Raw genomic sequence first — 16,580 nt, forward strand, 5'->3', positions numbered from 1 at the left:
CAGCCGATGACGCGCCTCTTCCTCCTGCATTCCAACGGCCAGAACCACTTGCCGTACGCCCACCTCGCAAGTCCCGCCTATCAGAATGATCTCACCCGCCCTCCGGGACACGGATCCGACATGCCGAGAGCTCTGGGCTCTCTTAGCCTGTCCCATTCATGGCAATTGGGATACAAAGGCTGCATGGATACAGCCACTGCTCCCAATTTGACATCCATGTGGGTGTGTCCCTGAAAGCACACCGTTTGGGTTTGGGGACATGGCAAATGCACTAAACACCTGTGCAGGCAAACATGGTGCTCTAATACTCCAATGTAAACAAAGCTTTAGCTAAAGCACCCTCAGACAGAAATTTAAAAAACGTAAAAAACGGCAGTCATTAGGATTTTGCTTGAATTCCACTATAAAGCATATGCTGCTGCCAGACTCATCCACCTTACCAACTTGTTCAGTGTCTTCCCGTCAATCCCTACACTGGCTTGTTTCCTCCTCCCATGCTCATCTCCAGGACTTCTCCAAAGCTTCTCCCATCCTCTGAAACACCCTATCCCAATCTGTCTGGCCATCTCCGACTCTATCCACTTTTAGGTGACCCAAAAATAAAAATCTCTTCAGGGAAGCCTATCCTGCCTTTAGCCATCTTATTTCTCCCATCAGTTTATCCCTCACAGTTATTGCCATATGTTCCACCAGCCCCTCCTCATTAGATTGTAAACTCCCTGGAAGCAGGGTCCTAACCCTCTTGCATTAGGGTTGTATAAATGGTTGGCACCATATAAAACCTGAATAATAATATTAATAAAACTTTCGTGTGACAGAACTGCTTGGCACCCGACTAGGTGCTTCCTTCCGCCAAACCCTGCTTCCTGCCCTTCAAACCATTCCGAGCAGACCGAGAGCTAATACCAGCCCCTTTTACCCCAAACGTCGTACACAGACAAGTTGTGAGGTAAAATCCAAAGGAATGACTGTTTATTGAAACTCAGACACATACTTTATACCCCACAGGATGATAGTCACCCCCTAATCATATTATCCCAACAATACAAAAACAGGAATATAATTACCATAGCTAAACAACAGCTAGCATATACTATAAACAACATATCATATTCATTAAACAACTAGCCACCCAGACAATGTTGTGATTAATCAGAGATCTCACTTCTGGTCTGACTACCAGGCCCCAAGGTCATAAAGTACATTACACATTATCATTAGTATAAGCACATAACATCCCACAATAGTTTGCTAGCAGACAGACAGACAAACAATAGGAGAGATGGGAGAGACATACTTAGCAGAACACCACATAACAGCTTAATAAACAGACTATAGTAGGAGACAGCCAGCACCAGGTGGCTTGCCGATATTAACATCTGCTATGAGATGTTAATATCAGCAAGCAGTCATTGTTGAGAATGGGGCATCTAGGCCCTAAACATGAATCCCGGGCCTAGAATCCCAGAGTCTGTTTTGGGGGAGACACGAGCTTGAATCAGAAACAAGACCACTCCAAGGATCCCTCAGGCATATACCTCCCAAAGAGTAGTGTTCCCTTAAAAGCCAGGGCCCATAGTCAATGGGTAAGAGGCTTGCTCCTAGTCCTCGCCAGAAGCCCCTGTCCTGGTTAGGTCCGACATTTCCATACTAAAATATCGACTGACGTTCTATTGCACTTCGTGTTTCACAATGGATTAGGTTTTTTTTCTTTAAATAAAATGTTTAAAAAAAAAAAAAAAAAAAAAAAAAATGGGGACAAACTTGTAACACACATACCTCTTTTGAATGGGGTACATTGCTATTATCTTTCTCCGTTATAGCCCATTTCAGAGCACTGTGAAGGGCAGGAGTCTTCCAGGTAGGCCAAGGATTGACAAATCTCCCATTCTTGTCCTTCATAGACTTGGTCACATCCTCTTCTAATCTCAAATCAAGCCTGAAGCTTTTTCGGGAAGACCGTGAAGACTCACTGCTTCTTGAGCTGCGGGTTGAGTTTTGGCGTTTCCGGACTGTCTCTTTTGGGTACTGATTCGATGTTAAACATTCTTCATCCCTTTCATCTTCGTCTGAAACCTTGTATAATCTAAAATAGAAATTTGAAATTCAAATTAGAGGTGAAAGTTATACATAGCACATATGCTGCATGCACAGAATTACTAAACAAATAAATCCCCAAAAAAATAAAAAAGTAAACCCCGGAAGGTTTTACCCCTTTCATGACCAGAGCATTTTCTCTTTCTATTCAACACTGCACTACTTTAACTGGAAATTGTGCGGTCATGCAACACTGTACACAAATTACACTTTTATCATTTATTTCACACAAATGGCTTTTGATCACTGGCTTTATCACTCTTAGCAAATGGGGGAAAAAAAAAAAGGTTTAGGCTAAAATGTATTCTGCTACACATCTACAAACTATGGTACATATTAGGGATCAACTAATATAGTTTTTCTTGTGCCGATAGGATACCGATATTTCGGCCACCTCTCAGACCAATAGTAGATAGTGTGTGCCGATGTTTTTCTTAAAATCGCTGTTAGGCCCCATTCACACCTGAGCGTCTTGTAGCTTGAAGCTACAAAATGCTAGAGAGGGGAAAAAAATCCATTATTCTCAATGGAGATGGTTCACATCTCCACTCCAGGTCGCCTGAAGCTCAAACAAATTTGACCCTTTTTTGTCGCTCGAATCTGGCAGATCTGGGCATTTTTCTTCTCTTTACATTGGTGACTTTTTGCCCTGCACAAAATCGCGGCAAAACACAGTAAAAAGCAGTGAAATTGTGGTAAAAACGCCACAAAATCGTGGTAAATTTGCCCAGTTTTCTGCCTGAAAACGTTACGCTCAGGTGTGAATGCAGCCTTATTGCTGTCACAAGAAATGTAAACATCCCTTGTGACATTAATAGGCAGTGACAGGTACTCTTTATGGAGTGATCGGGGGGTCTATAAGACCGCAAACCCCTCCTCTGCACTTGAAAGTATTCAAAACGTCAAGATCAGCATTTTTGAATACTTTCTATTTTTTATTTTTTTATTTTTTTTTAAACTGGTGCCTGTAGGATGCCAGTAGTCCAGAAGCGATGTTGTGACATTGCTTCTGGGTTACTAGATCTGAGACCTGAACAAACCCAATTCTGGCTTTGTTCAGGTCTCCGACCAGCCGGTGGATGTGCTGGCTGGTCACTTGGGCCTTCGGGTGGAGCGGCGGTGGGAGGGGGGGGACATCCTCTTCCACTGCTTGCAGTGAGGGCCTAGCGTAAGGTGACCAGATTCTTAAAATGAAATCCGGGGACTATTTTTTTTACACTAGTAATGGCGGCAATTAGCACTCTCTGGCCATTGCCACTGCCTCACAGCCTGTCAAGTCTTACTCTCCGGGCTACTACTGGGTGGGAAGCGGAGGAGGGAGCTGAGGCGCATCGTTTGTCATTACAATAAAGCCAACCGTCTGCTCTAAAGAACGGTAGCATAAAATCTGCAGGCATCACCCCGGTAAAACACCTTGAAGCAATATCAGTAACATTGGGTACATTTGTGCCCCATACTTAAAAGAAAAAGTAAATATCGGCCGCACCAATGATCGGTCGATCCCTAGTACATATACTGGAATTTATGCAGCTACGACAGTAAATTAACTGTCACCGACATCCACACTAATACAGTCAACAGCGCTAATACTGCACAATGTACTATCGACACTGGCTGTGAATGGGTTAAGATCTAGGGGCAATCAAAGGGTTAATGGTGTGCCCATCAACGTATAATGTGTGCTTCTTTTGCTTTACTGTTTTTTTCTCCCTGCCACAGCCAGGTCGCTGTTCACAGTACACAGAGTTCTGTATTGTAAACACAGAACGAAAGTGTGTGATTATTCACAGCCGATCAGCTGACTTCAGCCAAAATCATTGGAAATCGAGTAGTGTCCAATCACAGCACAGACCAGCAGGGGATGAACCCGGAAGAAAGGCCGCAACGTACAAGTGCATCCCTCGGCCTGGAGCTGAGATCCACTCGCAGTACAACTACTGAGGGCAGACAGCAAATGGTTAAGCCAAAAGAAAAAAGGTTGTCAGAACAATGGTTTAGAAGCAGCAATAGTTTATTATTAAATCTGGTTATATATAAAACAGGTAATTATTACGAGAAATAGATATGATATATTCAAAGAATTTGCAAATTATTGCTAGGGAGCATAAGATGGTGGCCGTGGTCAGGCTCAAGTAAAAGCAACTTTGAAATCAATTTTAGACTTTAACAAGAATAAATTTCCATGACTAATACGATCCACGTTCAGTGCTGTGAAACCCTTTGTTTGTATGCCCATTCTTCATTCTTCCTCTGCCCGATGATCACCAGTAACAATGACATCTTTGATACATCCCCACACAATGTGTCCGTGTACAGCTAGAAAAAAGGCAGCATTGAAACCAGGGTACCAGGGAGAGCGGAGCCAACCTATATAAATACACATATCAAAGAAAGGACTACTATGAAGAGCATATCACAATATATTACATTAAGAACGGAGATATCGATTTGAATGCCAGTACGCTCCTAGGATAAAATACCTAAATATCTGAAGTTTATAGGAAATGGGGCAGTTATGTAACCAACACACAGAAGAGAGAATGCAATTAACATGAGAATGTGACAGCTGAGCGTAGATAGAAACATCACTGTCACTGCGATGTGCGCTGTTCTAGAGGAATTCATATGAAACCGCACAATAGTACTCTCCTGTATAGTATAATAAAGCAGCCCTACCACTCATTACATGTATATAAAAGATATAGGATAAGCTGCATCATTTAAACTTATGTCAAATGATATTTATTAAACCTTCATTATGTAACATACAGTACATCATAGATTAATATTCCAAAGAGAAAACCACAGACGCACGCTATACAAAAAAGTTGTATGCCACTATAAAATGCCAGGATTTGCTTTAACAGAAAATCAATACTTTTCACAATGCATGTATTGAAAAGTGTGGCCTACAAATGAAGTCTCTAAAGCAATGTTTCTCAGCTCCAGTCCTCAAGTACCACCAACAGGTCATGTTTTCAGACTCTCCGGTATTTTGCACAGGTGATTTGATCAGTTTTGCTGCCTCAGTAATTAGCACAGCTGTTTCATCTGAGGGAAATCCTGAAAACATGACCCGTTGGACGTACTGCTTTCACACTGGTGCTTGGGAGGTAAAGGGCCACTTTACCGTCATTTTAGTGGCGCTACTCAGCCACTAGCTGGGTGTTTTGAACCCCCCGCTAGCGGCCGAAAAAGGGCTAAAACCACCGCAACCCGCAACAGCGGTGCTATGCCGAAGCTGACAATTGATTTCAATGGGCAAAGGCGCTTTAGGAGCGGTGTGTACTGGCTCCTGCAGTGCTGCAACGATGCTGCTTGCAGGACTTTTTTCACCGTCCTGCAAGCACTCAAGCTTTCACACTGGAATGAGAAGAGAGAGGAGCTTTACAGGCATCATTTTTAGCGCTATAGCGCCTCGGTGTGAAAGCAGTCTAAAGAACACTGGACTAAGTTCAGAACAGACCTGCTTTTGAAGTTTTTTTTTTTAGGACTTTTTGTACCCGCAATCACCTGAACACATTGGGGATATCAACAAAGGGTGGTGCACGCATAAAGCCTGCCTCACGCTTCTAAACTGATAAAACAGAGCAGAGGTTGATTACTAAAGAAACTATGGGGGCACAAGTCGGAGGGCTGGAGCTACTTGCTATGGTTCCCTCGGGCGCTCAGGAGGAAGGCTGTTAACCCTGCGTTTACAGCCAATTAACGGAGGAGAGAGAGACACATGAGCTGTCTGCCAGGTTACCAGCAGACAGTTTAAATCCTGTATGTCAGGCTCAATCTGGCAAGAATTTGCAGCACTTTAGTATAAGGGGCGACCAATTATCTGTCAATATTCACTTTTTGTGAAGAAATTGTAACAAACTTGCCGATACTGCTTCAAGGCGTTGTAGCGGGGTGATCCCTGCAACTGCTAGCCTCACCCCCGGGTACCATTCTCTAGAGCGTACAATCACTTTCTTGCAGTAACAACCGATGTGGCTAAGCAGCCGCTAGGCTGTCACCACTAGCAGTGGAAGAGGACACCCCCCCCCCCCCCGCCGCTCCACCCAGGTCTCACGTCCCATCAGAAGGCTCGAGCGACCAGACAGCACAACCGCAGGCTGGCCGGAGACCTGAACAAAGCCAGAATTGGATTTGTTCAGGTCTCTGATCTAGTAACCCAGAAGCGATGTCATCACATTATTTTGGATTACTGGCATCTTACAGTCGCCAGTTAAAAAAAAAAAAAAAAAGAAAAGTATTCAAAAATGCAGATCTTGTGCAGAGGAAGGGGTTTGGGGGACTTCTACCCCCAGATTCGCCATAAAGAGTACCTGTCACTGCCTATTACGGTCACAAGGGATGTTTACATTCTTTGTGACAGCAATAAAAAAAGTGATTTTTTTTTTTTTTTTTAAAAGGATGGTGAAAAAAAATAAAAAATAAATAAATTAATCTACAGATCAGCACCCAATACTGGCTAACGGCCTGAAAGGCAGGAAATAAATATTGGTTGACCCCTACTTTGGTATACTGTATCTGTTAATTAGGGGCCCAAACCCAAGCCGATTTAAATCTCACTTTAAAAATCAAATAGGCGCAAACTTGAAAAAGATCTCTTGTTAACGTGATGCACGCCACTCACGCCCGTTTACTGAATCATTAGAAGGATGTATGACGCTTTGCTCATTTCTCCCATTCCCTTCAAAATTTTGGCTTTGGATACAAAACACATTTTTAAAATGAGTCAATATCACAGTCTCAGCAATAGTCTGTTGAGCAAACCTATGAAAGGAAAAATGATGAATTTTTATTTATTTACACAGCTTCCAAAGAAAAAAACACTCACGAGCTCTTCAGAGGTATGAATCTGCAGCTATTCACATCTTAGTAACAATCCATCTGCTTTAGATTTTGCTGCTTCAGCATGTGAATATTACAGTGCATTTTAATGTCAAACTTTCCCAGGGTTCTGAATAATTTATTGTAAGAACGTCGAAAATACAACCCCGGCAGTCATAGGGAATGACACCATCCCTTTGTATAGCAGAATACAGCAGACTAGCACCCGCATCGTTATGTAACAGTTTTATCCAGGCTTTAGCACCTTCTTTAGGCGATATGGCAGTTGTTAATGTTATGTGCAATATCCCCAGACAATTCTATTTATAACATAGCTATTCATATCTACTATGAGTCCAGAAATACTGATCATTCTTGCAGGTTTTACGTTCCAGGAAAATTTGAAGGATGAAGTTATCATAGCATGCTACCTAAAGCTTTGTGCTTGAAAGGCGCTAGAAAACCCGGACTTGTGACAGTTATAATTCTGGTCCAGTGACAGGTATTAACTCTGCAATGATCACGCTAAAGAACAAAAGCATAACATATCTGTAGTATTTTTAAATGATTTAATTCACTTGCCAAAATGTTTATCACACAGATATGCTGAACTTACCGCATGCAAGTTAGATTGATTTTCCTTTTAGGAGGGTTTTTGCTCCTAGAAGCACCAGTATCTTCTGGTTGGCAATACAGTGGTGCTCCCTGGCAGAATTTATGATTTTTCAAAGAATATGAATGATAAAAACATTTTTTCACTCACGGTTAGGGTTTGGCTGAAGCCATTTATTATCAATCGTTTACTCTTTAAATCACAAAACAGAAACTAACCAAAATGACCTGATCAAAAAAAATAAAAAATAAAATTAAAAAAAAAGGAAGAAGTTTACATACCCTGGTGATTTTGGCCTAATAAACATGCACCGTTTCTGGATTCTGAGTCATGGAGAAAGCAAAAGAATTGTTAAAGGATCTGCGGGAACAGGTAATTGAACAGTATAAAAACAGAAAGATATCCAAGGAATTGAGAATGCCAATCAGTAGTGTTCACACGCTAATCAAGAAGTGGAATTCTGTTGAAACCAAACCACGGTTAGGTAGACCAACTAAAATTTCAGCCGTAACTGCCTTGAAAAATTGTTCGGGATGCAAAAGAAAAACCCACAACTAACTTTAGGTGAAATACAGGACTCTCTGAAAAAACATGTGGTGTGGCTGTCTCAAGATGCACAATAAGGAGGCACTTGAAGAAAGATGGGCTGCATGATCGAGTTCGACAGAAGAAAGCCATTACGACACAAATGCCACAAAGTATCCCACTTACAATTACGCCAAACAGCACAGAGACAAGCCTCAAAATTTCTGGCACAGAGTCATTTGGAGTGACGAGACCAAAATTTAGCTTTTTTGACCACAACCATAAAACGCTACATTTGGAGAGGCGTCAACAAGGCCTATGATGATAAAAGGTATACCATTCCTACTGTGAAACAGGTGGATCGCTGATGTTTTGGGGATGTGTGAGCTACAAAAGGGGGACAGAAAATTTGGTCAAAATTGATGGCAAGATGAATGTAGTATGTTATCAAAAAATACTGGAACATTTGGATTAATCAGCCAGGAAGCTGCGCATGGGACGTACTTGGACATTCCAACATGACAACGATCCAAAACACAAGCCCAAGGCAACCTGTCATTGGCTACAGCAGAAAAAAGTGAAAGTTCTGGAGTGGCCATTTCAGTCACCTGACCTCAATATCATTGAGCCACTCTGGGGAGATCTCAAAATGGGCAGTTCATGCAAGACTGCCCAAGAATTTACAGGAACTGGGAGGCTTTTTGCCAAAAGGAATGGGCAGCTTTACCATCTGAGAAGATAAAGAGCCTCATCCACAAATGCCACAAAAGACTTCAAGCCGTCATTGATGTTAAAAGGGGGCAGCACAGGGTATTAAGAACTGAGGTATGTAAACTTTTGATCAGGGTCATTGTGGTAGTTTCCTTTGTGATTATGATTTAAAAAGATTAAACACATCGACCAGGCGGGATTCATGGCGGGTCGCAATACATCCTTCAACCTACGCAAATTGTTTATTAACCTGCAAGCCGCACATATGGAGGCAGGATCTCGTGTAGTAGTAACCTTAGACATGGCAAAAACCTTTGACTCTGTGGAATGGGGGTACCTGTGGAAATGTCTGGAGGGGTATGGCTTTGGCCCAAAATCTATTAAATGGGTGCAACTTCCGTACCAGTCACCCACAGCCAGGGTGATGGTGAACGGATAGCCCTCCGAGTAGTTTGACCTCAGCAGAGGCACAAGGCAGGGCTGCCCCCTTTCGCCATGGCAGCTGAGCCATTAGCCATATCCATCCGGGATAATAGAGAAATCAAGGGACTATGCTCCTGTAATCTGATTGAGAAAAATCAGTATGTACGCGGACCTTACAATTTGGGACCTTCTCTCGTTTCAAAATTAAATTGGGAGAAATCAGATACTACCAATAGACAGTTTCCCACCAACTGCGTCACAAGCCAGGTTACTTCTCCAAAGAGTTAGTACCATTAAATACCTTAGGGTACAGGTGTCCAGAATGTCGACAGACTATATACACACACAAATATTGAACCCCTTATATCCAATGTGAAAACTAAGCTCAGGACTTGCGCTCGCCTGCCACTGGGGGTATGGGGGCAAATTTAATCAAGATAATTCTACTTCCCAAAATTTTATGTTATGTTATATAGCACTCCCAAACATACCTGCCTTTGAAATATTTCAAGACCCTAGAAGCCCTCTAAGCTGTTTATATGGGGTCCTAACAGACACAAACTGGCATGGCAGGTGCTTAAAAACCCTACTGACCTGGGAAGTATGGCGTTGCCCGATTTCTTATACTATATTGCAGGGCTCGACAAAACCCGGGCGCCAGGTCGCATTGGCGACTAGAAATAGCGACCTCGCGCCTGGGGCAGCACAGCTGGGGGTATCCTGTCTCTTTGGACCCCCCCAGCGTGATCGCGTCGGGCGTTCCGCCGGCGGCTGAAAATTTAGGCCGCGGCTTTGAGGCCTTCTGCGGTCCTATGATTCCTTATGGAATCTGGCGCCCTCTTGTGGTCGCCGTTGGTATGACAAACCAACAATGCCTCTGCCTGTTTTATATTACCTGCCTCTTCTTCCCTTTATTTAGAACCCCCTAAACATTATATATATTTTTTATTCTAACACCCTAGAGAATAAAATGGTGGTTGTTGCAATACTGTCTGTCACACCGTATTTGTGCAGCGGACTTACAAGCGCACTTTTGTTGGGAAAAATAATTTAGTTAATAAAAAAATAAGACAACAGTAAAGTTAGCCCAATTATTTTTTATATTGTGAAAGATAATGTTACGCCGAGTAAATTGATACCCAACATGTCACGCTTCAAAATTGCACCCGCTCATGGAATGGCGACAAACTTTTACCCTTTAAAATCTCCATAGGCGACGTTTAAAAAAAAATTCTACAGGTTGCACGTTTTGAGTTACAGAGGAGGTCTGGGGCTAGAATTATTGCTCTCGCTCTACCGATCACGGCGCTACCTCCTATGTGTGGTTCGAACACCGATTTTATATGCGGGCAGGACAGGGCGCGTTTAAAAATTATTATTTTTTCTGCTTATTTTAACTTTTTTTTTCCCACTGTTCTTTTAAAAAAAAAAAAATGTTGTGTCACTTTTATTCTTATTACAAGGAATGTAAAAATCCCTTGTAATAGAAAAAGCATGACAGGTCCTTTCAAATATGAGATCTGGGGTCAGAGAGACCTCGGATCTCATATTTACCCTAAAATGCAATTGAAAAAAAAAATTGTCATTTGAAAAAAAATTAATAAAATGTCCCTCTAAGAGCTATGGGCAATGACGGCGCTGCTATCTTCCCCTCACTCGTCTCCATGTCAGGCCAGGGACAGGTCCGGATCGCAGTCATGGACCTGGCTCCTAACTTTTTAAGCTGGCTCCTAGATTCCAAGCAAATTTGTCAACCCCTGCTATATTGCATCCCAATTATATCACAATGACAAGACAGACAGAGGTGTTCCTCCAGCTAATGTGCGCATAGTGGGCCAGATACACGAAAGACTAACTATATGCGATACTAGGCCCCAGAAATGCTGATTTGCGGAGTGGTGAGAAGGCCCTATTGCGCCAATACAGGCACGTATGGGACGTCGCCTCAGCTAAAGCTGGAGATTCCTCAATATAAACGACTTCACCCCATTATGGCACAATAAGACCCTACTCGAGTTCTGGCGGGACCCTAAAAACCTTTCACGCACTCAAAGAAGAATACAATCTTCCCAACCACATGTTCTTCAGATATTTACAAGTCAAACATGTAACCCAAACGCAATTCCTACTGTCCCCTCCTCAGCCCGCTTCAATATGTCATCATGGCAATAGTCAAAAATACAGATCCTCAAAAACTAATATCAGCATTTTTATAACATATTCTCCACTCCTGTCACAACTAAAAGGGCGTATGGCCTTAAGCCTCGCTGGGAAAGGGCGGTGGGACCTATAGAGGATGAAGCATGGGGGGGGGAAGAGAGGGTTGGAACTTTGCAAAGCGGTTTCGCCAAAACTCTCGGACAGACTGACCCAAACTTATATAATCCATCAAGCGTACCTCACCCCCCTCGGGGTAGCCAGATACAGAAACTCTCAGTCCACCTTGTGCCAAATATGTGGGAGGGAGACGGGCACATTCATCCACTTGTTATGGTCATGCCCCAAAATACAGGAACTCTGGACACAGATAGTGAGATTCCTTCATGACGATATGGGCTCTCTAGCCACTCTTGACCCAAAAATGTGCCTTCTGGGACTTATGCCAGACTCAACCGACGGGTACACAAAAAGGTATTTCTACACGAGACGCTAGTCATAGTGCAAAAGGCAATAGCTAGGAAACGAATGAGGACTTGTCCCCTGAGCATTGCAGAAACAACCAACACCCTCCCATATAAAAAAAAAAAAAAAAAAAAAATTATCATACATACACACACACACACACACACACACACACACACACACGATTAAAAAACACAGACAATTGATAAATGGCTTCAGCCAAACCCCAACCATGAGCGAAAAAAAGTTTGTGTTATTCATATTCTTTGAAAAATGGCCAAGAAATCATAAATTCTGCCGGGGTATGTAAACTTATGAGCACAACTATATACTGTGGGCGCTTATGGAGAGAGATGGTTAGTAAAATATATATGTACACAGAGATGGGGTGCAGCGCTCACGTAATAAGTCAGTTTCAAAAATAAACCCAAAGACAGCACACTTCACATCAAAGGTGGTTAGCAGAAGGGAGGAAACCATCACTGGCACCCGATAACACGCAGCCGCTTACCCTTCCTAATGGACCCTCATTACAAAAGGTCACATAAGCATTGCTTGGTAAAAGAGGCCCTTCAATCTCTATGCATCCAAATCTGGGACAGCAAGCCGGAAAACAGATGTAGCAACCCACGTTTTCAACTTTCCTTTTCAAAGGGCTCCAGTCAGTAGTGTATTTAGGTTTTGTGCTGCCCTAGGCCTGGTGCACTCCCCCTCCCCCTTTCCTGTTAAGGCTACACCCCTTGCTGTTTAAGACTTATCCCGAAATTTTAAAGTGGGGACACTAGTTCTGAGGGCCTGGGGGGCGGGCGCAAATGGATTCCCTTAATTTGCATAGATTTCCTCTCACTTCCTGTTTGGCTATGAGGCAGGAAGTGAAGGGAAATCTCTGCAATGGAACAAGGATGGTAAATGGCTAAAACTGACAGGGACTATAACCCTCACTTACCCAAAAATCTCTATTAAACATAAAAAAGGAAGTGTTGCCAGCTGTCCATGCTGCCCCTTACAAAGTGCTGCCCTAGGCCAGGATACCGTGGTTATGGCCGGAGCCAATGCCATAGATTATTGTATCCCATGAGGATAATATAATATTATTATTCCATATCATGACTATTTTTGCTGTGAAAATGATCATGAAATAAAATGGCATTTAAATTAACTAGTGTGGCTTTGTGAATTGACAATACTAAATTTTTTTTATTTTTTTTTTATAAAACAAAAAAAAAAAACAAAAAAAAAAAAAAAAGTGTATTCTCCATACTGTGCATTACTCACGAGTAGAGATGGGCTCGGGCTTGTTTGAAATCCCACCAGGAAGCGAACACTACACAGCACTAATCACAGGCAGTGAGACATTTCCCAGTCTGCAGCTGCACAGGCCGGGAAAATATCTCACGGCCTATGATTAGCGTTGTGCATTGTCAGCTTCCTGGCGGGATCGGGCATGTGGGATTTCGAACATGCCTGAGCCAATCTCTACTCCTGAGAAGTTTAGTCAATAGGAACTGCAAACCCCACACATGGGCTTTCCAAAGCTCTGCTCCAACCAAGTTTTCCCCTTACACAGAATACCCCTGCTGTAACTAATTGCTGCAGGGAAAAGGAAAGAAAACGCCTTTTAGTACAGGACACACTTGGGGCCTTCAGATGGAACCACATTTTGCAATGGAGGACAGAGGATCTGGCACACCTGGAGCCAGCTCCGTTGACAACTAGAGAAAACCTCAAAAGTTATATGCCAGCTGTAATTTTCAGGGAGCACTGGCTGGCCATACACACATACCAATTCCTCCATCTGCACTAAACAGTTTAGATAGACAAACATCCTGCTGTAGTTATTGTTTTACTGCTAACCTGGCTGACTTTCGGTAGGTGTGCTGTTCTTTGATGAGTGCCCCGATTACATTCCTAGATGTCCCCCTGCGTGGAGATGCCACCGATCAGCTCTCCTCGCCACACACTCTGTCATTTTGAGGTGAGGAGAGCCGATTACCGGCATCTCCGTGTTTACATGTGACCGGCTGTGATTAACCATGTGATCAGCTGTAGCCAAAGAGTCACGGGCGTGGCTCTTTACAGAGATTGGGGTCAAGGTTGCTAGGACATGGAGCGTCAGCCCCCGTGCGAGAGCTGCCATCATATGAAGGCATCCCAGCGAGCAGGCAGCAACTAAAGTGGAAGTAAACCCTTCTATCGTTTTCAGTCAAGGAAGCTGCCGTCTTGGCCTCTAATGATTCTGCAACTGCCATAATGCTGCACATGTGATCAGTTATGAAACCAGCCATTGGATGGTTTGAAAGTTTGGTTGAGAGCACAACCAATGTGAAAGTTAGCATTTCCAGAATGCCGGGAATGTAAGTGTTTTTTTAAACTGGGTTTACTCCCACTTTAAAGTGATTGTTATTTTTAAAAGAAGAAAAATAACTTTACAAACATGTTGTTATACTTACCTCCTCTGTGCAGTTGGTTCTCCACAGAGCAGCCCAGATCCTCCTCTTCTCAAGTCCCTCTTTGCTGCTCCTGGCACCTCTCTCCTGTGGAGTGCCCCCTCAGCCAGCAGCTTTCTATGGGGGCACCCAAGCCGAGTCAGAGCTCCCCGTATCCAGCCATGGAGCCCTGACCCCACCCCCTCTCTCCCCTGATTGGCTGACAGACTTTGACAGCCACAGGAGCCAATTGCACCACTGCTGTGTCTCAGCCATTTGAGGAGGAGTGTCACGCATGGCTTAGACACTCGTGGACATCGCTGGAGAGAGATGTGGTTCAGGAAAGTAATTTTGGGGTGCTGGGGATGCTGCTGTACACAGGGTTTTTTTTTTTTTTTTTTTATCTTAAATGCATCAAAAAAAAAAAAAAAATAATAATTTATATTATATTAAATACCAACCACACACACACACACACACACACACACACACACACACACACACACACAACTTCTGCCTTTACAACTCCTTTAAGTAGACACTGTTTAACCACTTGCCGCCCGCCCTATAGCAAATGGACAGCGGCAAAGTGGTTTCATAATCCTGACCGGACGTCATATGACGTGATCAGGATTATGAGCCGCTGCACGCCCCCGGGGGCGCGCATCGCGGCGATCGTTGTTGCGGGGTGTCAGTCTGACACCCGGCAACTACGATCTCGGTAAAGAGTCTCCGACGGAGACTCTTTACCACGTGATCAGCCGTGTCCAATCACGGCTGATCACAGTGTAAAATAGGAAAAGCCGGTGAGCGGCTTTTCCTCACTCGCGTCTGTCAGACGCGAGTAGAGGAGAGCCGATCGGCTGCTCCTCTGACGGGGGGGGGGTCTGTGCTGATCGATTATCAGCATAGCAGCCCCCCCCCCCCCCCCGAGGATGCCCACACTGGACCACCAGGGATGCCACCAGACCACCAGGGATGCCAAGGACAAGGTATGCCACCCTAGACCACCAGGGATTCTAGTCAGTGCCACAATGGATGCCAATCAGTGCCCACAATGGGCATCACTGATTGGCATGCATTATTGATTGGCACTGATTGGCATCGTATTATAATATATTGCACTATCAGTTCCCATCTGTGCCGCCTATCAGTGCCTACCCATGCCCACCTGTGCCGCCTACCCATGCCCACCTGTGCCACTTATCCATGCCAATTTGTGCCACCTATCAGTGCCCATCCGTGTCGCCCATCAGTGCCACATATCGGTGTTCATCAATGCCACCTCATCAGTGCCACTTCATTGGTGCCACCTCATTGGTGTCCATCAGTGCCGCCTTATCATTGCCCATCAGTGAAGGAGAAAACTTACTTATTTGCAAAGTTTTGAAACTGAACCAAAAAAAAAAAAAAAACATTTTTTTTTTTTTTTTTCAAAATTTTCGGTATTTTTTTATTTGTTTAGCAAAAAATAAAAACCGTAGAGGTGATCAAATACCACCAAAAGAAAGCTCTATTTGTGGGAAAAAAAATGATACAAATTTCATTTGGGTACAGTGTAGCATGACCGCGCAATTGTCATTCAAAGTGTGACAGCGCTGAAAGCTCAAAATTGGTCTGGGCAGGAAGGTGTTTAAGTGCCCGGTATTGAAGTGGTTAAATGAAGATCTAAAGTTTGCATTTTTGAATATGTGGGGCTGCTTACATTTTCACATAGTAGATTACATTTTGTTTTTGGGTTTATTCACCCTTTAATAGGTCCTTACTATAAGTGCTCATGCACACGGACGTTTTAAAAAACTGGCTGCAAAGCTAGCTCCGATGCCTGGAAAAATTGTTGTTAAAAACTTGATTTTTACCGCGTTTTGCATTGGCGTTTTTGCGCGTTTTTTAGCGTTAGCGTTAAGTAGCGGTTTTTTTAAGAAACACATCTCTTGGCTATAGCACTCAGAAAACAAAGAAAATATGTTGCGCGTTTATGCGCGTTTTCCCGCGATTCGCGTTTTTTACAGCTCTAGCTCCACGCCACGGAACGCACTGGTCCTGGGTTTTTTTTACAGCTTAAAAACGCCTATGCCATTTGCAGCTCAAAAACGCCTAGGTGGGCATGAAGCCATAGACTAACATGGACAGCCGTTTTTAAAGCTGCAAAAAAAAGCTCAAAAAAGCGGTTGTAAAAACGTCCGTGTGCATGAGGCCTAAGTGCGTTCCGTGGCGTGGAGCTAGAGCTGTAAAAACGCGAATCGCGGGAAAACGTGCAAAAACGCGCACAAGCGCGCAACATATTTTCTTTGTTTTCTGAGTGCTATAGCCAAAAGATGTGTTTCTTAAAAAAC

General features: G+C 43.5%; 1 protein-coding gene across 1 annotated transcript in view; it reads right to left on the reverse strand.

Moving 5' to 3' along the window:
- NAPEPLD (N-acyl phosphatidylethanolamine phospholipase D) overlaps window positions 1-16,580 on the reverse strand; it is a 39,767-nt gene that overhangs the window by 9,971 nt on the left and 13,216 nt on the right. Inside the window, exon 2 of the mRNA XM_077468430.1 lies at window positions 1,780-2,086. Within this exon, the coding sequence (XP_077324556.1) occupies window positions 1,780-2,086 (307 nt within the window). The remainder of the gene's footprint in view (window positions 1-1,779; window positions 2,087-16,580) is intronic.

The sequence above is a fragment of the Lithobates pipiens genome, unplaced genomic scaffold (genome assembly GCF_037356315.1).
Source record: "Lithobates pipiens isolate NorthernLeopardFrog02 unplaced genomic scaffold, aLitPip1_a1.2 Scaffold_8, whole genome shotgun sequence".
Taxonomy (NCBI): Eukaryota; Metazoa; Chordata; class Amphibia; order Anura; family Ranidae; genus Lithobates; species Lithobates pipiens.